This window comes from Microtus oregoni, unplaced genomic scaffold, assembly GCF_018167655.1.
Source record: "Microtus oregoni isolate MIOR12 unplaced genomic scaffold, Mior012 000054F_ref0000373, whole genome shotgun sequence".
In the NCBI taxonomy this organism is placed as follows: Eukaryota; Metazoa; Chordata; class Mammalia; order Rodentia; family Cricetidae; genus Microtus; species Microtus oregoni.
In genome coordinates, this window is record NW_024543830.1 from 1,655,915 (window position 1) to 1,678,976 (window position 23,062).

General features: G+C 47.3%; 1 protein-coding gene across 2 annotated transcripts in view; it reads right to left on the reverse strand.

Annotated features, from left to right (window-relative positions):
- Positions 1 to 23,062, reverse strand: part of LOC121437752 (tuftelin) — a 45,426-nt gene that overhangs the window by 5,367 nt on the left and 16,997 nt on the right. Inside the window, exons 2-11 of one of the 2 annotated variants that reach the window (XM_041637830.1) lie at positions 20,994 to 21,068; positions 20,536 to 20,637; positions 17,707 to 17,793; positions 16,987 to 17,076; positions 14,976 to 15,041; positions 9,638 to 9,751; positions 6,120 to 6,248; positions 5,489 to 5,583; positions 1,884 to 1,989; positions 1,072 to 1,155 (exon numbers count right to left, since the gene is read on the reverse strand). In XM_041637830.1, the coding sequence (XP_041493764.1) occupies positions 1,072 to 1,155; positions 1,884 to 1,989; positions 5,489 to 5,583; positions 6,120 to 6,248; positions 9,638 to 9,751; positions 14,976 to 15,041; positions 16,987 to 17,076; positions 17,707 to 17,793; positions 20,536 to 20,637; positions 20,994 to 21,068 (948 nt within the window). The remainder of the gene's footprint in view (positions 1 to 1,071; positions 1,156 to 1,883; positions 1,990 to 5,488; positions 5,584 to 6,119; positions 6,249 to 9,637; positions 9,752 to 14,975; positions 15,042 to 16,986; positions 17,077 to 17,706; positions 17,794 to 20,535; positions 20,638 to 20,993; positions 21,069 to 23,062) is intronic. The other variant, XM_041637831.1, reaches the window with a different exon arrangement.

Here is a 23,062-nt window from a genome sequence, read left to right on the forward strand (position 1 = left end):
CAGCGGGCCTCTCTGGCTTGCCACATGCCCCCATTAATTTGCATGGATGCTCCCGCTAACTCCATGACTACCAGCACCTCTCTCTTCATCTTCATCACAAGACACCACTCTCTGTCTCCAATGCTGGCTCCTCACTAAGGCAGCAACACTGCTCACTTCTGGCTTCTCCTCCGTATACATTTCCTATCCAGAGTTTGTCTCCAGCTGACATAGTCATATGCCTTCAACAACAGCCTAGTTTTTAAATATCTGTAGTTTCTTTGCTATTGTTTTGACTTCTCCTTTTTATTTCTCTGTATGTCTGTGTGAGTGCACATCACATGCACACAGGTAGGTGCCTTTGGAGTCTAGAAGGAAGTGCCAGATGCCCAGTGCTGAATGTACAGGTGGCTGTGGCTTGCCAGATGTGGGTGCTAGGAACTAAACTTAAGTCCAAGCTCTTAACCCCGGAACCATCTCTCCAGTCCTTACAATTTTGTTTTTCTCCAACATATTTTATCTTAACTCTAGACGATACTTTCTCTAAATATCGTTTCCCATCTGCCTTCCCTATTACAGGGACATCACACAGTGGACTGCAAAGTGATCTGCAGGTGGTCAACAGACGGGAAGGGCTTAGCAGCCAAGTGGAAATAGACCAGGAAGTCACCCTGATGCTGACTGAGCCCATCACCAGAACTGTGAGGAGATGCTAACTATAGAACGTGCCCTCTTCCTTCAAAGCCCGGCTCCACTGTCAGCGAAGTTCTTATGGTCAAGATGTGCCACGGTGGGTGGTTTGTACCATGAGGCTCTGCCCTTCGGCAGGGACAGGTCTTGCCACTGTTAGCTGCTTACAATCCAACTGACCATAGAGCAACACTCTCAGATACTCGGTTCAAAGCAGCTGCTAGATAGAACCAAGCCCCTTCCTGTGCCCAGGCTTCTCCATAACTCAATTCCATATTGGGGCTCTCCCACACACAGACCTCAGCCTATCCTGTTGGAGCTCCTCTATACACAGACCTCAGCCTGTCCTCTCCCACACACAGAGCTCAGTCTGTCCTGTTGGGGTCTTTCCCATATACAAACCTCAGCCTCCAAATAGGCAATTTTCTCCTTGAGTTCTTGAATGGTGGCGTCCTTGGACTGGATCACAGCTTTTGAATTCTGGAGCTGCAAAGACATAAGAAACATGGAGTTTTTTTTCTGCAGAAACTCAGTTCACACTCACCAAACTCCACCCTGGCTAGAGGAAAGCCAGCAGAGTCAAAAGGACAGCTTGCTCCACTCAAGGCTTCACTGATGTTTCTCTAAGAATGAACACAGAAGCAAGGATGGCAGAGTGAGAAGTGCCATCCTTAAATCCAAAGTGCACAGCAGATGATGCAAAACCTAGTCCTTTGAGTTCTGCAGAGTGAAATTATTTATTCATTCGTCTAGGAAACATTCTTTGAGTGCTTATCATATCATAGCTGCTGTTCAGGACAATAAGAAATGGCAGAAAACAAGACACATGTAAAAGGAGCTGACCCAAAGGGAGGAAATGACCTTACACTAAAAAGGAGAACCTTATGCTAAAACTCAGGCAGAAGAGTGAGGCCGGGAGCTGCAGGAGGTATGAGACGGTGATCTTCACAGATAACTGGTTTGTTAGGACTCCATTACTCATTTGCCAGCAAAGAGTTAGAGCGTAGGTGAGAGCAGCTTCTTGCCTTTCGCAGTGGGAAACGAGATGCAAATACAATGTCAGGGAAGGACAGGAGCGCAATACCTGAACTCTATGTGCGTCCCATGCTGCTCACGGGATGCACAATTTTAAACTCAGCTGCTCAGGGGACAGGTAATGAAAGCACAAGCTTGGGGTGAACACAGGACAGGTAAAATGGGACACCCCCCCTTACCTGCTCTATCATCTGCCGAACTTTCCGCTGCTGGCTCTTGAGCATGTCATCCAAGTGGTGGATCTTCTCCCGAAACCCAGCCACTTCCTTTTCAAGAGCAGCAGTCCTGGGGACAAAGACCAGGAGGCGAGGTGAAGTCACACTGCCACCAAGTGTGAACCCCTCTGGCCTCCGTGGCCTGCCCTTTAGAGATGTCTAGTCCAAGGACGAGGCAGTATAGGTCATGTGCACGCCACTAGGGGGCAGAGTGCTGTGCTTCGGCTGTTCTGTTTTCCGAGACCATGACCACACTGAGTAGCCTGAAACCTGTCAGGCTAGCTCTGCACTCACAGGTGTTGTCTTGCCTCAGTCTCCCAAGGTGCGAGGATTACAGACACGCATCAGCATCCCTTATCAGAGGTAGGTTTCTGGTTTTTTATTAACATTATTACTAAACTTTTTCAGTATTAAAGTCAGGAGAAAGTTGGCTGCCCTGCGTGTTATAAGTTTCTGATTGCCCTAAAAATTTAAGTAGGAACTTACATTATTCTAATCAAACAAAGTTAAGATCCTCAATAAGAAATATTTGCTCTTATTACATTTTTAAAAAATTTCTAAGAATTTTTAAAAATTCTATGTGCAGTAATGTTTTACCTACATGTATGTCTGTCGGATCCCCTGGAATTGGAGTTACAGACAGGTGTGAGGAGCCATGTGGTTGCTGGGAACTGAACCCAGGTCCTCTGGAAGAAGTCAGTGTCTGAGCCACTTCTCCAGCTCCTCGGTCAATTTTGTTTGTTTGTTTTTGTTTTTTCAAGACAAGGTTTCTCTGTGTAGCCCTGCTGTCCTGGAACTTGCTCTGTAGGCCAGGCTGGCCTCGAACTCATGATCCTCCTGCCTCTGCCTCCTTCAGCAAATCCTACTGGCGTGTGCCACCACAACTGGCTGTTCTTAATTCTTAACAGAGTATTCCTCAAATCCTTATAAATTTCCAAGCCCAGGAGCAATGGGCCATGTTTCACTATACAGTATTTGGCCATGTGTTCCTAGCTCCTGACAAGATGCCTAGAATCTCCAGAAACACCAAGTGTGTCTTAGGTACAATAAGGGAATGTTGGCTGGGGTTTGTACATAGTTGCAGGATGGGGCTAGTTAAACTTCAATCCTTCTCCAACCTCAGGGGGAGAGACCAACCCTGCCTGCATGCTGGACAAAGTGTTCAAAGACCTCCTGGGTCCAGAAACTCATAGGCACGCACGTCAAGAGGACAGCGTATGCTAACTCCCTGGGAACAGGTGCGGCGCACTCTGGACCTCAACGCATGTGCCGCTTCATCCGTTCACCTGAACCCTTTACAAACCTGACAGCATTGTTTTTCGTCAGCTCCAGGAGCCACTACAACAAATTCCTGACCTGAGGAAGCAACTGGGAAGCACCCCACCTGATGCATAGGTAATGGGAAGGTGGTACATGGTGTCCTTGAGCATGCTCATTTTGACTGTCAGCTGAGGGAGGTAGAACTGAGCTCTTGACGCGTGGGGCCCAAATCAACTCTGGATAGTCTTAGACTAGGATTAGATTGTGGGACCCATGATCAGTGTCAAGAGAGAGGTAGAAAATTGCCTGATGTCGCAATGCTGTGAGCAGAGGGAATTTTCCTTAGTTTTAAGAATGCCCAGAGGATCCAGAAGAGCCACAGGCACTGGCTACCCCAAGTTCTGCCCGAAGACAAGTGCACACTGCTGGAAAGTGGGGAGTACTCGGGCTGAGGTGGAGCCACCACGCACCTGTGCCCCATAGCCTAAGTCCCACTCTCGGTTCTCCACACTAGGGCACGCAGAGGTCAAACACCATTCCAGAGCCTTAGTCTGGGATTACCTCACGCTGTTTCTCTTGTTCTTCTCTTAGTCTGCCCTGAGTATGTCCCACACAAGGTGGAATGGTTATAGAAGTCCACCTCATGGGCTTCCGATCCTCGTTAGTATTTGCATATGTCCTCTGCATCCTCCCTTACACTTTACCTATACATCACTTAGGATACCTAATACAACCACTGCACATTGTTGGTTTGGGGGACCAATGGCAACCAAGTAGAACATTATGCCATGTTTGCTTGATGCTCCTGGGAGGCCTGCTCTTTTCTGAGGGGAGACAGAGAGGGGGTTGGATCTGGGGGAGGGGGAGGTAGGAAGAGGAGAGACTCGGCAAAGGAAGTCAGGATGTAATATATGTGAGAATAGAAAAAAATATAAAAAAAGATTTGATAGGAGAAAAAAACTGATGTAGAAAATTTTAGCAAAAAAAAAAAGACTCAATATTCAGTAGACACGATTTCCAATTTCCCATTTTTTGCTTTTGTTTTTTTCCCTTGAGACAGGGTCTTACTATGTAGTCCTGGGTGACCTAGATCTTCCTATGTAGACCTTGTTGGCCTCGACTTAATAGAGATCCACCTGTACCTACCTCCTGAGTGCTAGGATCAAAGGCGTGAGCCACCACTCCCAGCTTCAACTGTTCTTCTAAAGTTACTTTGCTATGAACGCAAACCAGAAAGGGCGCTACAATAAAAAGATGCCCGAATTTTCCATGCTGGGAAGGTTGTCCAGCATGTCTTTAGGACAGCCCAGGTTGTCCTAAAGAAGAGAAAATATCCCTATTTTCAGATGGGGGCTGTGACTCTGCTGATCTTGGCCCTTCAGGTTATGTCTGTTGAGTCTGAAAAGGGTCACTTACACAAGGGTGATCAGACCTGAGATCTAACTGTTTTTGTTTATTGTTCATTTATTTTTGAGCCAAACCTTGTTACAATGCCCAGGCTGGCCAAGATCTCATGGTCCTTCCTCCTCTGCCTCCTGAGAACCTGGGGTAACAGGTACAGACCACACCACTACTGCACCCAGAAAGAGTTTAGTTAGAGACAGAATTTACTCTGCAGCACAAGCTGGCCTTGAACTCCCAGCAATCCTCCTCAGTCTTCCAAGTGCTAGGATTATGGGCATGTGCCACCATGCCCTGTCAACATCTTACCGGTCCTGATGATTCAGGAGGCAGTCTTTGCTCTGTGGGTCCTACTGACCTGACGCCTCTGAGCCCCTCTCCTCAGAGGACATTTGTCAAACCCTCTAACCTTGGAGGCAGAAAACTCTCAGTAATCCCTACAGCTCTCCAAGGACAGCAGGTAGTTCTTAGTTTCTATCTGAACTGCTTAGAGCAACAGTAAGTCCTCATGGAGCTATCCGTTCTGTCACTGAAAGACTGGAGAAACTACAGGATCTTCCGGAGCTTCCCGTGTGTCTGCTCTAGGAGTGAGAAACCTGGAGTGGCTCACAGTGAAAACCCCTCTAGTGGCGCTGCAACAGCCATGCTTCTTCAGCTCTGCCTGACCTTAGCTCTAAAGCCATAAAACCCTTTTCTTTAGGTCACTGCCCACATGTTAAATGAGCTCCCCGAAGAAGGCAGCCTTCCGAACAGTATCTGCCTGGGTGGGGCTCCAGCCTATGTGAGCACACTGAGTTGGAACTGGAAGATCTGACCTCAGCGCCAGCTTCCTCCTAGCCCTGGCAGCAGGCTGCACCACCCGCCCTCTCTTTCCTACACCCAACCTTACAGTGAGCAAGGGCCCTTACTTTTCTTTTTCTGCTTGGCAGTCGGCGTTCTTGGTTCGCAGCTCCTCTAGGGCCAGCTCCCCTTCCCTGACTCTTGATAGTAAGGCTTGATGCTCCTAGAGGGGAACAAAAGAGGCATGTAGCAGGAAAGGACAGCAACAGAATCTGTGCTTGGGGTGAAATGGGTACCTGAACAGCAACTTGGCTGCCACTGGACCTGGGCCTGCTGCCAAAGAGCAGCAAGCCAGGCTGGTTTGCTGGGTGCCCTCCCCTGTCAAGGACAGCCTTTCCCACTTTCAGCACAGAAACTTCCCAGCCTCACCCAGCCGCTGTAGGGAGAACTAGGCCTGTGTTGTGCAAACCCACCTGCCAGCCCTGGCGGCCAGTCCTGGGTGAACCAGGTAGAGCGACTGGCTGCTAAGAAGCGTCTTCAGAAACCCAAAGGGGGCATCTGTATAAGAACAGGTCTAAAGTGGGAACAGTTCTCCTGCAGTGGAAGAAGACGGAGGCTGGATGTCCGACTTTCCATTCTTAAAGTGCTGGAAGGGATGGGAGGGGGTGTGCACGGCTGCTGGAAAGGGACACCACTGAGCTACTGAGCTAACGGGAAAAGAAGCCTTACGTCCATTTCGGCCCCAAACATCACCATTACCGTCTCCATCCCCAACAAGCGCCTCTGTAGCTCCCCGACTTCTGCCGACTTCTGTTCCACTCTGTCTTCTTCTCTCTGAAGGGCCACATTACTCTGCTCTGCCTCTCGCTGATACTGGCTGAGTGTAACCTGTGATGTGTGTTGAAGGGCAGAAGAGAAAAGGTAAACACAGATAAGCCTCAGAAAGAGAACCTGGGGAGGCTTCAGAGCCCTGATGGGACAAAGGAAGCCACTATGGAGCACGTTGTCACTCCCATCTCCACCAGGACTACCGTGGAGAGTACCTGGCCCTCACACACGGTTCATCAAGATCCCCTGGCTGACCCCTTCAACACCTCCATGGCCCTCCAGTGCTGACCAGCTTAACCCAAAGCTATGACTTCCCTGCTAATCAGAAGCAAACAGCCCAGGAGATACACTTCTAGCCTGCCATTTCCCCACATCTCCGCCTCCACACCAAGGCCAACACGCTGCCTGCACAGGTGCTGCAATGCAGCATGCAGAATCTGCCTAGCAGATGAGAAGTCTCACAGATATCCCTTCTAAACACCCTCCTAGTCCCGAGCAGGTTTTCAGGTTCGGCATGGCCCCGAGCACAGTGCGAGTTCACATCGTACAGACCTGGGGTCCTTCCACATTTCCAAAGAGCCACGGAGTTCCTTGCATGCAGCAAGTTCATTTAGTCCAATACTCGCCCTGGCACAAACAAAGCTAGAGAATGCCAGGGCCCGTGCTACCACCGGGAACTTCAGCATCCATTTCTCTGCGTCCCTTCACCCCGGATGCCTCACTACTTGGTAAAAGAGGATCTAGACAACCTCTGGAGGACCCGGTGAGTCAGGGAAGAGAAAGCCCAATGCAGAAGTGTGTGACGGGACCTGTCCGCATAACTCACCTGCCCTAACCAAGAAAATTCACTGCAAATTCCTCCTGAAGCAGGCAGCCAGTAGACCAGGAGTCCATACTCCACGACAGGCAATACTTATGAAAATGGTCAGTCTTGCCCTTCATACCCCCAGGTTCAGAAAAGCAGACTGGACAAATAGTCTTCATCAGGAGAGGTTAAGAAACACCCTCAAAAATAAGAATTAGCCTGAAACAGGCCAGCTTCTTGAGCAGGAGCTTAGAAAAAGGGCTCTCTTCTCAGTACATAAGCACCATGCTCAGACTGATGTGTGCCAGAGCACAGATAACACAGCCATGATCTAAACCTCCAATGTCCATCACAGAATCACAAAGATGCAAAAACAAACCTACAAAAACCAACAGGCCCAAAAGGGGGAAACCAAACAAATCAGACTTGTTTTCCAAATCTGTCACAGCAGCTCAGCCTGCCCTGTTCATGTAGGAGGAACCTGACCTAAGGGGCACCTGCTGTACTGGGTGAAGAACTATCCACTATCCCAAACTGGCTGCTACTGTCTCAGGCCGGCCTTTGGAGCAGTAGGCTCCACCATGCAGTCAGAAATCACAAGCATGTCTGGAATGCCACAACTTCTCACGGTCTCCCAAGTCCTAAACCTGCTTAGGGCTACAGCTTCAGCCTCCTTTCCAGAGAATAGAGGAAATGGGTGGTCATCAACTGATACATAAATAACCAGATTATCTAAACTGGCTCACAGGACAGAGACTGGGAACCCCTTTACCAAAGGGCTGCTTTGCTCATAAACTGGTCTTAAAATTGCCCTAAGTCAAACTATGTTTAACAGGAAAGTCTGCTTAGAAACTCAGCACTGAGAAACACTAAGTCTGTCTCCCTCTTCTAAACCCATTGTAGCAAGCACTCGTAAACACCCCACACGGTCATTCATGAATCCATCCAACAGAACCTGAACCCAGCTCTAAGGAAAGCTATGTCATGGCTCAGTTTCCTTAACCCCAAGACAAGTCATCATCCTCAGTGCTGTTCTCCTTCATCCTCGATCTTCTTCTCAAAAACCCCCGAGTTTAGGGTCGGTAGATGGCTCAGAAGGTAAAGGTGGCTGCCATCGAGCCTGGAGATTTGAGTTTGATGCCAGGGATCTATGTGGTGGAAGGGAAGAACCAACTCCAGCAAAGAGAAACCCAATTTCCATGTATGCACTGTGACAACCACCCATCCACAATATAAAAAAACAACTCTTTTTCTCTATGGAAAAGCTCCCAGTGTGCCTGCAGCAAACACAATCCTATCATACCATATCTATCTGTGAGCAGTAACAGGTAACAGAAGGGAGACTGCACACAGAATAGACAGAGAGCTGCCCAGCACACAGCATTCTACACCCCAAGGATTTTCCACATTGAACTGAAGACTCACACACTCTTACTAGAAAGGGGCTTTTCCTGTTCATAGATTTTGTATTTTTTTAATCCTCTAAAACAATCTAGATTATTTGGGAGGGGCTGATGAGATGGCTCAGCAGGGCAAACGTAGTTCAGTCCCCAGGACCCACATGGAAGAAAGAGAAAACTGACTCCTATAAGCTGTTCTCTGACCTCCATACACAAGCCAGGACAGCAAAGTGTCCTCTGCTTGCTGCGCAAATCAACAGCTGGCTGACCAAACAAATAACACACACACACACACACAATGTTCCTCACTGATACCACGCCTGCCTAGTGTGCATTCAATCTCCAGGACCACACACACACACACATCCAGCACTTGGGAAGGTAAAGAATCAGGAATTTAACCTGGGCTACATGAGATTTGTCTCAAAAACAACAGCGGCTGGAGATAGCTCAGTGGATTAAAGAGCTTGCTGCTCTTCCAGAGGACCCAGGCTCGATTCCCATCACCCATCTGGTAGCTCAGAACCATCTAAAACTCCAGTTCCAGGGGCTCTATTCTCGCTTCTGACCTCCTCAAGCATCAGGCATGAATGTGGCAGACATACATGCAGACAAAACAGCCAAACACATAAAATAAATAAGAAAAGAATTAACTATAACAATAATAAAGGTGGCAAAGCCCTGTGTGTCCACCAGCCTGGTTATCTTCTTGACAACCCAGACTTATTCACTCAGCCTCCACTTATAAAAGACCTACCTTATGCCATGTATTACACCAGGCACTGGAGTTCTGTGAACAGGACAGCAACAGTGCCTGCCAACAAGGAGCCTCGGAAGCTGTGATTCTTATTATGGTACACACAGCAATGACTCTTGCTGGCCCCCATCCGGGACTACTACTCCACTTCAGTAGAACAGAGAATCAAGAGCCAACCTTCAAGGGCTAGCCATGTGGCCCCGAGGTAGAGCATTGCCTAACAAGCAGAAGGAAGGCATAGGCCTCAGCACAGAAGGGAAAGAAAAAGAAAAGACCTGACCTTTAAACTACTGCCAGATGTGGACAGCAAACACTTTAACTAACATCCAGGGAAAGCAGAGGCAGACAGGAGGTGAGCAAGGCTTCAAAGCATTGCATTGTTGGCTGCCGTTCACCCAGAGAAACAAACTCCATGCTGAGAAAGTCGCTGGCACTTCATCCAGGAGCCAGTCCTGAGGGCACCTTCTCTCCAGATCCCACATCTTACCTCGAAAGCCACACGGTCTGACTGGTGTCGCTGCTCGGCCTCCTGCAGCTTGGCAAGCAATTCCCGCACGGTCTTCTTCAAGCTCTCGACATCTTCGCTCATGCAGGTGTCAGCCTAGAACAGGAACAGAGAAAGGAAAGGAAGCTGCCCATCTATGACTTGGTAAGAGAAGGCCGACTTCCTGCCCAACGCTGGGATTTGCACCACCTGCAGGGACCACCCTGACAAAAGAAGGAGCATCACACAGGGTCCACAAAAACATTCTCCCTTAACCCCTAAGAGACTTGGCCAGGCTCAAATCACTCAAGGATTTAAGATAAAGTTATTTTTAAACACATTAAGGGAATAGTTTCTTCTCAAACGCTTACTTTTTAAACACGTATCTTGTATGTTGGGGTGGCGGTGTATGTGTGGAGCACTGAACACATACAGAAGTTGGAAGACCACTTGTTGGAGGTGTTCCCTCCTTCCTCCCTGTGGGTCTCAGTGACTTCAGGGCAGAGTTACCTGATCATCTCACTGGCTTGGGAATGACTTCTCAGAGGTGGGGGGAGGGGTGCTGTCTTTATGGACATGCCTTCCTCCCGATTAGACTGCTTTGCTGTTGCTCTGACTTAAGGTTTCATTCGGTAGTCCAGGTTGATCTGGAACTCACTATATACAGCCCAGTCTGACCTCAGTTTCGTGGCATTCCAGCCTCAGCCTTCCTTGGCTAGGATTAAAGGTATAAACTACCAGTCCTGGGTTCAGAGTAAAGCTCTCTGAGAACAATGACCTTGCTCCCAAGGACAGCCCCAAAGCCCAAGGGCACATCTTTAGCCACACCGGCACCATGACTCACACAGAATCAGCGCAGAAAGGGCTTACTGCTGCATAGGCAGGTTTAGAGAAAAGCGTGAAGCGCATGGATCTGATGCGATGAAGAAAGGCGGCCCTCTGAGGTGACGGCTAGCTGTCCCTCCCAGACACACCCAGCCGTGGGCTGCTGGTGAGGCTGAGCAGGCGTGCAGGGTCTCGCTCTCACTTCTGCTGCTCCTGAGTCTGACAGACTCTCCCAGTCTTAAACACTAGGAAGCAGCAAGACCTTCATCCTGGCACAGAACTCTCAGCCGGGTGCAGGGAGGTATCCCCTGCCTTTTCATTCTTCCTGGCTCCTGCAGGCCTCCATTTCTACGTGTGAGAGTGGGGAAGACTCCTCACCACACCCTGCCTCACAGGCTGTCTCCAGAGCTGGCAAGGCAGTACCTGGTGGGGGTTGGAGCTTCTAAGAAGAATATAGGCAGCTATTGCTAGGTGTTACTATAATTATTACCAGTAACTTATTTGTCAAATACGGTGACCCATGGGGAAGGAACAGTCTGGACATTAATTAAGTCACTTTGTCGAGTCCTCACTAGCCTTACCAACAGGCTCCTGGGATACAACCCTGACACATTTACTTCAACTATCTTCTCAGAAGACCTTTTCAATGACATGGAGATTTTTTTACATTAGTTAAAACATGTCAGAGGTTCAGCTCTGTAGCAGGCTGCTTGCTTAACATGTGTAAGAGGTTAAGTACTAGAGAGAGAAAGAAAGAGGGGGAGGAAGGGAGAAAGAGAGATTTTATCATGTAATACAATATAAAACAACAATAAAAGGCAGTTATAAAACTACACATGAGAGGAACAAATAACAAACTACGCTTCAAGCTGACATTGTTCCTCCTGCTTCGGTCTCCCATGTCCTGAGATTACAGGAATGTGCTATCATGTGCTATCATCATGTGCCATCATCATGTGCCATCATGCGCTATCATGTGCCATTATCATGCGCCATTATCATGCGCCATTATCATGTGCTATCATCATGTGCCATCATCATGTGCCATCACGTGCCATCATCATATGCTATCATCATGTGCCATCATGTACTATCATGTGCTATCATCATATGCCATCATCATGTGCCATCATCATATGCTATCATCATATGCTATCATCATGTGCCATCATCATGTGCCATCATCATGTGCCATCACATGCCATCATCATATGCTATCATCATGTGCCATCATGTACTATCATATGCTATCATCATGTGCCATCATCATATGCTATCATCATGTGCCATCATGTACTATCATATGCTATCATCATGTGCCATCATCATGTGCCATCATCATATGCTATCATCATGTGCCATAATGTGTCATGCATGGCTCAACACATCAGATTTTCATATAGTAATACAAACAGACCCTAAAAATGCATTTTGAGCAAAATGATTTAAAAGACATAAGTCCATCATGTAAACTGAAATCACTTTACAGTAATTTTATTTAAAGTCATATAATAAGTATTTTCTAGTTAGTGGGAAAAGAAGAAAAAACAGTACAATCAGCGAGAGGCCTCGATGGGCCTGATATGCGGTGAGTAATGGATGAATGTCATTCATTTCTATACGCGAAGGCCAAAGAGCCCAACCCCAAAAAACTGTTCTTGGGGCTGGGTGTGCACTTTAGTGGTAGAGGCCATGACTGTTGAAGAGACCCAGGTGCAAGCCTCAGTATCAAACAGACAGAAGCCCCTAAAAACAGGACAAACAAAGAAAAGCCACCACCACAGAAACAGAAGCAAACAAGGAAATGCAGAGTGCCATGCAATCTCAAAACTGTAACTGAGTATTTGCATGACTGAGAAGGCAGAGAACGTTTCACGAAAGTATAACTTTTCCCCTTTGGAGATGAGACTGGACAGAGAGACAGGAAAAGTGAGGGGTCAGGGGAAGAGAAAGAAACCCCATATTTCTGGAATCTGGCGGGGAGACAAAACTGTGAACACTGATAAAGCCAGGAGTGGTTAGACACACTGGTTTTCCTAAGAGGAGTTAAACAAAGATGCTAACAATAGCAAATGAACTGAGCTCACTTGGGGACAAAACATTTGTAAACATGACCACATTATCATTCCTCTGTCATCCCAAACACCCAGACAATATCCCTCATAAATCTCCTCACAGGAGAGAACCATCTCCTCCCAGCTGTCTTCTGACCTTCACGCACATGTGGGGGCATTCACATGTTCGTGCACACACACACTCGAGTGCACACACACAACAAATAAATAAATGTTAAAAAAAACTGTTTTAAACCACTTGACAATTTCATTAACAAAAAGAAATTCTTTCAGACTAGAAATAAATCAGCTCATATATTTTTATTTAATTTTTAAACTTAAAACTTAAGTTTTGCTTAGTCTTCAAACCGTGTTGTAAGTTAAGTCTTTCTAGCAGTGTAATCTAGAAAGCCGCAAGATCACAAACCGCCACTGTAAAGACGGTGATGGCCCCTCTAGCGAAACCCGTGTGCAGCCGTTTCCCTAAGCTCTCCCTCTTTTGTGGCCCACACGGAATCTGAAACGTGTACTATCCCTTATCTTTATTAATAAACTGCCAACTTTGCTTCACTCTGACCCGCCCTAGAGTTAGTGTAGTCAAGAATCTGGCTTTCTTCCTTGTGGCAATCCCTAAGGTGAGGTGAAGCCCTCAGGATGCTCACAGGCTACTGCTGCCACTGATGCAGAGACTAAAACTCTGAAAAATTTCTCCTTTACTTTTCTGTTTCTGAATTCCCAGATTTTCTATAGTTAGCATATCTTATTGTGGTAGTTTGAATGTAACTGACCCCATAAACTCATAGGGAGTGCACTACTAGGAGGTGTGGCTTTGTGAGAGTGGGTGTGGCCTTGCTGGAGGAAGTGTGTCACTGAGGGGAAGGCTTTGAGGGCTCATATATGCCCAAGCCATGCCCAGTGCCTCAGTCTACTTCCTGCTGCCTTCTGATCAAGATGTAGCCAGCACCATGTCTGCCTGCAGGCCATGTTGGTAATGGATTGAACCTTAGAAATTATAAGTCACCACCTCAGTTAAATGTTTTCCTTACAAGAGTTGCTGTGGTCATGGTGCCTCTTCATGGCAACAGAAACCCTAACTAAGACACAAGGTACAAGTCTCGTTTTTTAAAAAGCACAGCAGCTGAGGAGAATGAAGCTTATGAAATAACATGGAAAAACTTAAATAAAACCAGGTGGTGTGGTGCACACCTTTAATTCCAGCACTCAGGATGCAGAGGCAGGAGGATCTCTGTGAGTTCCAGGACAGCCTATCTACAGTGTGAGTTCCAGGGCTACTACACAGAGAAACCCTGCCTCAAAAACAAAAAACAACAACAAAAGGCTTAAATAAAAAGCCAGGAGGCTGGGAAAATGCCTCAGGAGTAAGAGCGCTTTACATAGCATACAAGGAGAAGTGAACAGAAGTAATGTCTAACATGATCCTAGATTTGAGAAATATAGGTACATGTTTGCTTATGCATGTGCATTTGTGCATACATTTAAATGAGTGTCTGCGCACAGAAAATAATGGTACTTATGCCCAGAAGTAATGGCGCATGCATGCCTTTACTCTTAGTACTTGGGAGGTAGAGGCAGGTGGATCTCTGTGAGTTCGAGGCCAGCCTGGTCTACAAGAGCTAGTTCCAGGACAGGCTCCAAAGCTACAGAGAAACCCTGTCTCGGGAAAAAAAGAAGAGAAAGAAAAAGAAAGAAAAGAATGGTACTCAACTTTAGATAAATATTAGACTCACTTAAAAAAACATGATGCTCGGAGCTAGAGAGCTATTCCAGCTCAGAGGTTACAAGCACTGACTGCTCTTCAAGAGGTCCTGAGTTCAATTCCCAGCAACCACATGGTGGCTCACAACCATCTGAAATGAGATCTGGTGCCCTCTTCTGGTGTGCATGCATAAATGGAGGCAGAATGTTGTATACATAAGAAATAAATCTTAAAAAAAAAAAAAACCAGAAACATGATGCTGGCACTACGGAGATGGCTCAGCAGTTAAGAGATCCTCCTGCTCTACCAGAGGATCCAAGTTCAGTTCCCAGCACCCACATGATGGCTCAAAACTGTAACACTAAGTCCAGGGGATCCAACAGCCTCCTCTGCCCTACAGGGCACCAGGTACACATGTGGTATACATATACACATGCTTGCAAAACACTCATGAACATTTAAAAACAATTACTCTACATCTCCAGGAATGGGACCCAGGCATCACCTCCTTTAAAGCTTGTAAGTCTCACCCAAGGGGCAGCCAAGCAAAGTCATTCTCTTGGAGGACCCGCCCGCTCCAGTCTGCCGGCAGTGGCTACTCCTAAGCAGCCAGCTTGCAGAACTTCCACTTTTCCTGTCTCTGTTAGATTTTTATACCAAATGAGGTATGAGGTGGAACGGCCGGGGGCAGGAAATGCTCCCTGCCGGTTAAGCTCAGTTCACCATGGTCTCCCCTGCTACCTACCTCAGGTGGGCTGCTGTAGAGAGACGTGGGACCCTGACTGAAGCCATTTGGCTTTTCTAGTACCACCTGTGTAGAGAAGAAAAAAATCCAGATTAAAAACAATTGAGCAACCTGGCAAACAATTCTGATGCATTACATTTCTAAGATGTCAAACCCTACAGAGCAGTGAGGTGGACCACAGTCTACAGAGCAGTGAGGTGGACCACAGTCTACAGAGCAGTGAGGAGGCTCAGAGTCTACAGAGCAGTGAGGTGGACCACAGTCTACAGAGCAGTGAGGTGGACCACAGTCTACAGAGCAGTGAGGAGGCTCAGGGTCTACAGAGCAGTGAGGAGGCTCAGGGTCTACAGAGCAGTGAGGAGGCTCAGGGTCTACAGAGCAGTGAGGAGGCTCAGGGTCACTTGCCACCAAACCACCTGAGTTCAGTCCCCAGAAACACCTGGCAGGAGAGAACTGACTCCAGAAATTTGTCCCGACATCCACATGTGTGTCATGGCATGAGTGCATGCATACACACACATACACACACTCAACACGTGTGCAGGTTCACATGCAAAATAAATGTAAAAATATTCTTTTTATCTTTTATGGAAGAGAAGGGAAAGGGAGAAGGGAAAGAAATAGGAAAAAGAAGAGAAGGAGGGAGCCTGGGAGGGGAAAGATTCCTGGTGCTCCAAGGCAAACAGAAAGTAGAGGGTGGGCTGCAAGATGGCCTTGAGAGGGAACTGTAACACGTAGGGTGGGTGAGACAGACCTCAGGCTAAAGCCTGCAAGGACTGGAAAAGGTCTGAGGTGCATCCCTCCCAGGAATACAAGTTGCTGCTTGCCATGCACACTGAGGTTTCCTTTCCATGGAGATTCTGACAAGTTTTGACAAAGACTAACCAAGAGAGGAAAAGCTTTTGCTACTGCTCATCACATGATCTCAACAAGGGGCCTGGGATTGGGGTCTAGCTCTGACTGTGCACAAAAATTCTGGTGGCACTGGACAAGGTGCCTCCCACCAGCCAGGTGTGATATCAGGCCTCGATGGTGCTGCCTTTAGCCAAAAAAAAAAAAAAAAAAAAAAAAAAGGAAACCTGGAAACATCCAGCCCAGCCCGTGAAATCAGTGGAAACAAGGAGGAGCCCTTTTGGCACCAGCGGCTCAGAACAAGGAGGGGGCTGCTGCTGGAGAAAGATCATCTGACCCAAACTCAGGTCTCAGGAGCCAGAGTGAGACCTCAAGAGGAGCTCGCTCTGCTTCTGAGGCCACTCCTGTTCTGGAGCTTTGAGAAAGCTGGATAGCAGAATCCCACACTACTCTCCCAGAGAAGATTTACAGTGTTTGCTCCTAGATTGCTGATGTCTCTGCTTCCTACATCTTGGTCAGGCTAAGGATACAGGGACAGGATGGAGTTTCCTAGCCCAGCGTTGAGATAACTGCATACACAAATAGCAGACTGGATCAAGACTTCCACTTTGGGACTGGAGAGACCCACAAGTCCCAGCACCCCTATGGCAGCTCATAACCACCTGTGACTTCAGTCCCAGGGATCTGACACTCTTGGCCTTCCGGAACACTGGGTGAAGACATGGTACATATACACACAGACAGGCAAAGACTCACACACATAAAATAAAAATAATAAATGTTAGTTGGGTGTGGTAGTTCACACCTTTAATCCCAGCACTTGGGAGCCAGAGGCTAGAGGATATCTGTGAGTTCCAGGCCATCTTGGTCTACATAGTGAGTTCTAAGACAGCTAGGGCTGCATAGAAAAATCTTGGCTCAAAATAAAAAAAATACAGAAATAATATATATATATATATATATATATATATATATGACTTCCATTTCTACTTAGGCTCACCCAAATTTGGCAAGAGCAACTTACAAGAAGTTTGGATACCTAGGATGTCCAAGGCTACATGCTGGTGGAGCCCTATTTCTGTGAGTTCTCAGGAAGCCGGAGCCTCTCCGCGCTCTCCCTTCCTGGTCATGCCTGAGAGTCAGCACCATTCCCAAGTACCTGGATCTCCTGCCGCTGTAGAGGGTCTCCTGGACTCCTGTCAAGCTTGCTACTTATATCCTCCCGGAGCTTCTGCAGGCAGTTCCTGGCCTGGGGAAAAGAAGGCCAAGACACTTGAGGCTCAGGGCAGGGAAAGCAAACCTTGGTCACATCCCCGACCCATACTACTTCAGTCTGACATTGTGATACACAGTGCCTGCGGACAGGAATTGTGCTTGGGTGAGGTGACAACCCAGTCTCTCCAGTGCAAGCAACAAGATAAATTAACTCCTCCCCTGGCAGCACTGGCATGCTGGCTGAAGAGACAAGTAAGATGCACAGTGTGGAATCCAGCGATGAGTGCTAAGGAGGAGACCAGCCAGGCAGGGGCTGGGAAACACTGGGGAAGGTGGTGGACCACACAGCCAAACAGCCATACAGTTGGCGTGGTGAGGGATACTTGATTATTTGTTGATTAATGGATTAGATCCAAAGGTCAAGAGTGCTATTTGATAGCACTAGGGAAACAGAGGCCTGCATAAAGAGTTCCAGGACAGCCAGGGCTCCACAGAGCTCCTGTCTCAGAAAACAAATAACAAGTAAAAATAAATAGATAATACATAGACACACAGGAGGCCATGGGCACTGTAGTGACACAACGGGAGCAGAAAGAAAAGGAGCCCCCAGATTTCAGGCTCAGGGACTCTGGGTGTCCCCTCCCTCCCAGGAATCGGGCCGCACCTCCTGGATGTACTGGACCTCACTCTTCAGCTGGTCGATGTTCTTCTCGTGGATCATCTTGTCTCCAGGCCTCCCTTTCAGGTACACCTGCAATGAGGACGGCACTGTTTAGCTAAGAAACACGCAGCCGCACTCCCAGGAGGAAGGAGCCTACTGTGAGCACCAGCTTACCCAGAGACAAATTGGTGACTCAGCTCAGAAGAGTTGGAAATGCATTTCCACTACTCTGTGTAGGCAGAGCTGGGGACCAGACTCAGGTCTTCATACAAGCTAGACAAGCACTACCAACTCAGCTACAGCCCAGCCCCAAAATGTAGTGCTCTTGGACCTATTTAATCTGCTTCTAGGAATTTATCCTAACAACAAAGTCAGCTAAATGACACACAACCATACCAGCACACACACAATCACACCATGTGACTTGATGGAAAAGTGGCCAGAAGGATGCACGCTGAGCCAGTCACTCAGTCCCCACAGGAAGAGGTCTGAAGAAGGACTGAAGGCTCTGCTCGGCACAGCCTTTTCCAGCAGTGAAACAGCTCTGACCGCTAGCATACGTACACTCAGTGGCATCTATGCTCAGCCAAGTATTAGACATGGATACAAAAGAAAAACAGACAAAATGTGCAACAATGGATAATGAATTCAATAAGTCATAGCGTTTAGTGGAATATTATGCTGCCATTAAAATGCTGATAGGTCTAGACACAGAAGGTGTTACAATGTGTCATTCAGTGTGGGAGGAGGAGGAGATGATGGAACAGCGCTTACTAACATTCTCTTTTTTTAAGAGATACATGTATGTATCGAGGAGGGTATACAGTAAGATGTTTACAATGGTTATCCTGCTAGACTATGAGGTAGCTTCGTCTTCTTCAAGAGGCATGCAATTACTCTGGGTAAGGAAAATAAATAAAGTAATTAAAGGCACTCCGTTTGGAAGGGAAGAAGTGAAGCAATGCCTATTTGCAGATGACATAACCTAGCGTAGAGAGCCGTCTAAAATCCCCAGGGAACGCCGCAGCTAGAGCAGCGAGGCTGAAGGACACCACCTCAATGTACAAACAGGTCGTCTTCCTACATCCTAGCAGTCAGCAATCCAAAGATGAAACCTTGGCAGGGGCTGGAGAGTTGTGGCTCAATGGTTAGGAGCACTTCTCTGAAACCATGAGGACAAGATTCAGGTTCCAGCCCCAGGCAGCACACTGGCTTCGCCATAAGTGCTGTGACCCCAGCTTCAAGTGAGGCAGAGACGGAAAGGTCTCCAGGGCTCGGGAGCTTCCAGGGTAGCTGAGAAAGGACAGGCCTCGGGGGGGGAAAAGGCCAACAGTGACAGTGACTTTGGCCTTTGCACATGCACACAGCACACATGTACACACATAACTCTCCCCCAACATGTACACACAAATAAATATAGTAATAAACAAAATTCCATTTGCAGCTGGCTGTGGCAGCACACACTTGTAATTCTAGTACCTGAGAGGTTGAGGCAGGAGTTCCAGGCTAGTCCAAACTACGAAGTGAAATCCTATCTTAAAAATAAAAATAGGGGGCTGGAGAGATGGCTCAGAGGTTAAGAGCACTGACTGCTCTTCCAGAGGGCCTGAGTTCAATTCCCAGCAACCACATGGTGGCTCACAGTTATCTGTACTGAGATCTGGTGCCCTCTTCTGGCATGCGGGCATACATGGAGGCAGAATGTTGTATACATAATAAATAAATAAGTAAAAAAAAAAAAGAAAAAGAAAAAAGAAATGGTTTCATAAATAAATAAATAAAAATAGGGGTGCTGAAGAGATGGTTCAGAGGTAAAGAGCACTGGCTCAACTCTATATTATGTTCTAAAGTTATTTTTAATTTTTTAAATACATTTTTAATTTAAAAACTATTTATTTATTTATATGTGCATTGGAGTTTTGCCAGCAAGCATGTCTGTCTGTACACCACATGTGCCTGGTACCCTGCAAGGTATTAGATTCCCTGACATGAAGTTACAGACAATTGTAAGCTACCAAGCAGGTTCTGAGACTCAAACCCGGGTCCTTGGGAAGAGCACCCTATGCTTTTAACCTCTAAGCCAGTTCCCTAGCCACACATCTTTAAACTTTTAATTATGTGTATTATGTATATCTGTATAGGAAACTGTTGTGAGAAATTTGTTTGCACTGAAACTCTGCGACTGCCCATAAAGTTTACTTTGAACCAGAGTGCAAAGTTAGCCATCAGCTGACCAGAATTAGCCATTGGAGAACCCAGGACACATATAGGGAGACACAGGAAATAGGAGGGAGTGGCTTAAAAGATTCACAGGCCCTGTTGGATCAGAGAAGGAGAGAAAGGGGAGGCCACTGGTCACTTCTCTACCAATCAGGTTTTTATCCCGATATTTAACTCCCGAGTTTTTATTAATAATAGAACAATGTAAGTCTGGAGACTGTGCACATGAGTGCAGTTGCCTGTGGAGGCCCAGAAGAGGGCATGAGACTCCCTGGTGAGGAGTAACAGGCAGTTTTGAGTCACCTGACATGGGTGCTGGGAACCCAACTCAGGTCCTATACAAGCACAGCAAGTGCTTTTAACCACTGAGTCAACTCCCCAGCCTCTAATAAAGTTATTTTTAAAAAAGAAGGAAAACTGTTCATGCCCATGCCTGGGGCCAGGCTCAGCCAAAGCCACTGCAAGGGTGTACTCTGGTGGTAGAACCGCTGCAGGAGATGACCAGGAGCTAGCTAGCATCTCCCTGATCTCTCCAGCCGGTGTATGAGCTGTCAATCACATACCTGCAGGATGGGGGAGCAGAGAGGAAAAGGGGACGTGAACAAAGCTCACCTTAATAATCTCTTCGTGCCCATCATGGGACTCCACCAGTTCTGAAGCCAAAGCATGCCCAGAGGAGCGATCAGACACCATGGCGTAAGTCTTCCTGCCCGCCTGCCAGAGAGACAGAAGTGACTCAGAAACCACACAGCAACCAGGACCTTCTGCCTTCAACCCACACAGAGACCTACAGGAAGCTTCAGTCTGATTTCTTTGCCCCCCAAGAGCAGCCACACAGCAACAAGGACACAGGGCAGGGGACGTTAGTAGAAAACTTGGGTTAGCTTTTATTTTAGAGGGGCCTCCCACTTCCCAAAGCACAAGGCTGGGTTAGATGGGTGTGTCTGCAGGAGATGCTTGCAGGCTTGCAGCAACAGATGTGGCTCCAGGCAACACCAGGGTGAAGGAAGGGTCAGGAGCAATGAAGAGCTGGCTGAGAGGAGGCCTTGCCCCAGCAGACACCGTGATACCTTCTGGGCTATGTGCTCAAGTTCGTCTCCTGTCAGTTCACCCTGGAGGGTCAGCCTGAGAACGTCCACACTGCCCTAGTAATGACAACAGCAACAGAGACCCCTTAGTGGAGAGGCCTTGACAAAGACAAGTCCAGAGAAATGCTCTCGACTTGTCCAGTATCAGGTCTCCCTGGGTGCTGGCATGTCTCTGACCTGAGAAAGACTATAGGCACATGGTTCCACAGATCACAGGAGCACAGGGTATTGATTCTCCTTCCCCAGAGAACAGAGAAATTATCCCCAGACTATCATCTCCAAGCCAAAATTCTTGCTTGTTTGTTTGTTCGGAGACTGGGTCTCATCCTGTCCAGGATAGCCTTGAACTGCTGATTTTCCTGCTGTCCCCTGTGCTGAGATTACAGGTGGACACCAATGCACTCTGCTCTTGAACCCAGAACTTCAACCCCTGATAAACAGCCAGAAACTTTTGAAGCCTAGGATATCCTTCTGAAACCAAACAATAAGTCAGACCCTGAATCTCAGTTTGGGAGTGGACACACACACATGTACATACACAAACATACAAAAAGACCCACATGCGCGCACACATATATACACACATATACACACGCACACACACAGACACACACTCACTCACACTCAATTCCAGCACTTAACAGGCGGAGGCAGGAAGATCGTCAATTTGAGGCTAGCCTAGAGTACACAAGTGAGACATTTCCAAAAAACAAAACAAGCAAACGACAAACAAAGAAACAAAAACCTGAATACAACCAAGCCTCTATTAGCCATATGGAAATGATCCAAATTACAGAAGGCAAGATAACAGGCATTTACTCTGAGATCACAGTAATTTCAAAGGACGAAGGCGACTTTGCTAACTCAGGATGGATTAAACACCTGTGAGGACAACTAAAAACCTCAGAGAGGAAAACAAAAGTGAGAGAAAAGCAGGCGGCTAGAAATTTAGGATGCATGGGGACTTAGCCACTCTGGGCCTCAGTTCAAATGGGGAAAGACAAGGGGCTGACAGTCAGAGGGAGACAGCGTGAGGGTGGAGAATAGAGATGGAAACTCCTATTCTCTTCCTTTCTGATTTTCTTGCAGTGCTGGGATGGAACCCAGGCTACTTGCCCATGTTAGACTCCACCCAGCTACACCACAGACCCCAAGAGAAGATGGGGGTGCTGGGCATCCCAAGGAGGAAAGTGACCTTGAGCTAGTGCCAGAAGGCACAAACAGCTAGATCTGCGTTTGAGGCCAGACTGGTCTACATAGCAAGCTTCAGGCCACAGAGGTAGAGGGTAAGACCCTGTCTCAAAATAAATAAATTAAACCAATATGAAAAACAACAAAGAAGCAGACACATCAAGACGGCTCTGCAAGTAAAGGCCATTTGCCACCAAGCCTGGTGACCATGATAAATGGAAAAAAAAGATTAAGAGTGTAGATTATAGTGTTGTGTGTGTGCAGGTCGAAGCCCAGGGTTAACATCAGGTATTTTCCTCGCTTCCTCCCGTCTGGCAAGGTCTTACTACATAGCTCTGGCTGTCTTGAAACTCACTATTTAGAGCGGGCTGTTCTTGAACTCACAGGGGTCTGCCTAAATCCACTTTATTTCTTTTTTTAATTAATTAATTTATTTATTAAAGATTTCTGCCTCCTCCCCGCCACCGCCTCCCATTTCCACTTTATTTCTTGAGACAAAGTTACTCACTGAACCTGAGCTCACCAATTTGGCTAGGCTGGAAAGCCAGCAAAGCGCTCCCACATCCTCCTGTCTCTGTCCTAGTACTGAGATTACAGGCACGTGCTGCCACCAAGAGTCAAACTCGGGTCCTCAAGATTGCACTTTACCCCAGCCCCAGAAGTCTGTTTGCTTAGAAAGGATTTCTTCATTTTTATTTTATATGAATAAGTGCTTTTCTTGCAGATATGGAAGTGCAGCATTTGTGTGCAATGCCCTTGAGGGCCAGAAGAGGGCACCAAATCATCGGAACTGGAGTTACAGACAGTTGAGTCTCCATGTGGGTGGTGGGAACCAAAGCAGTCAGTGCTCTTAGACTCTG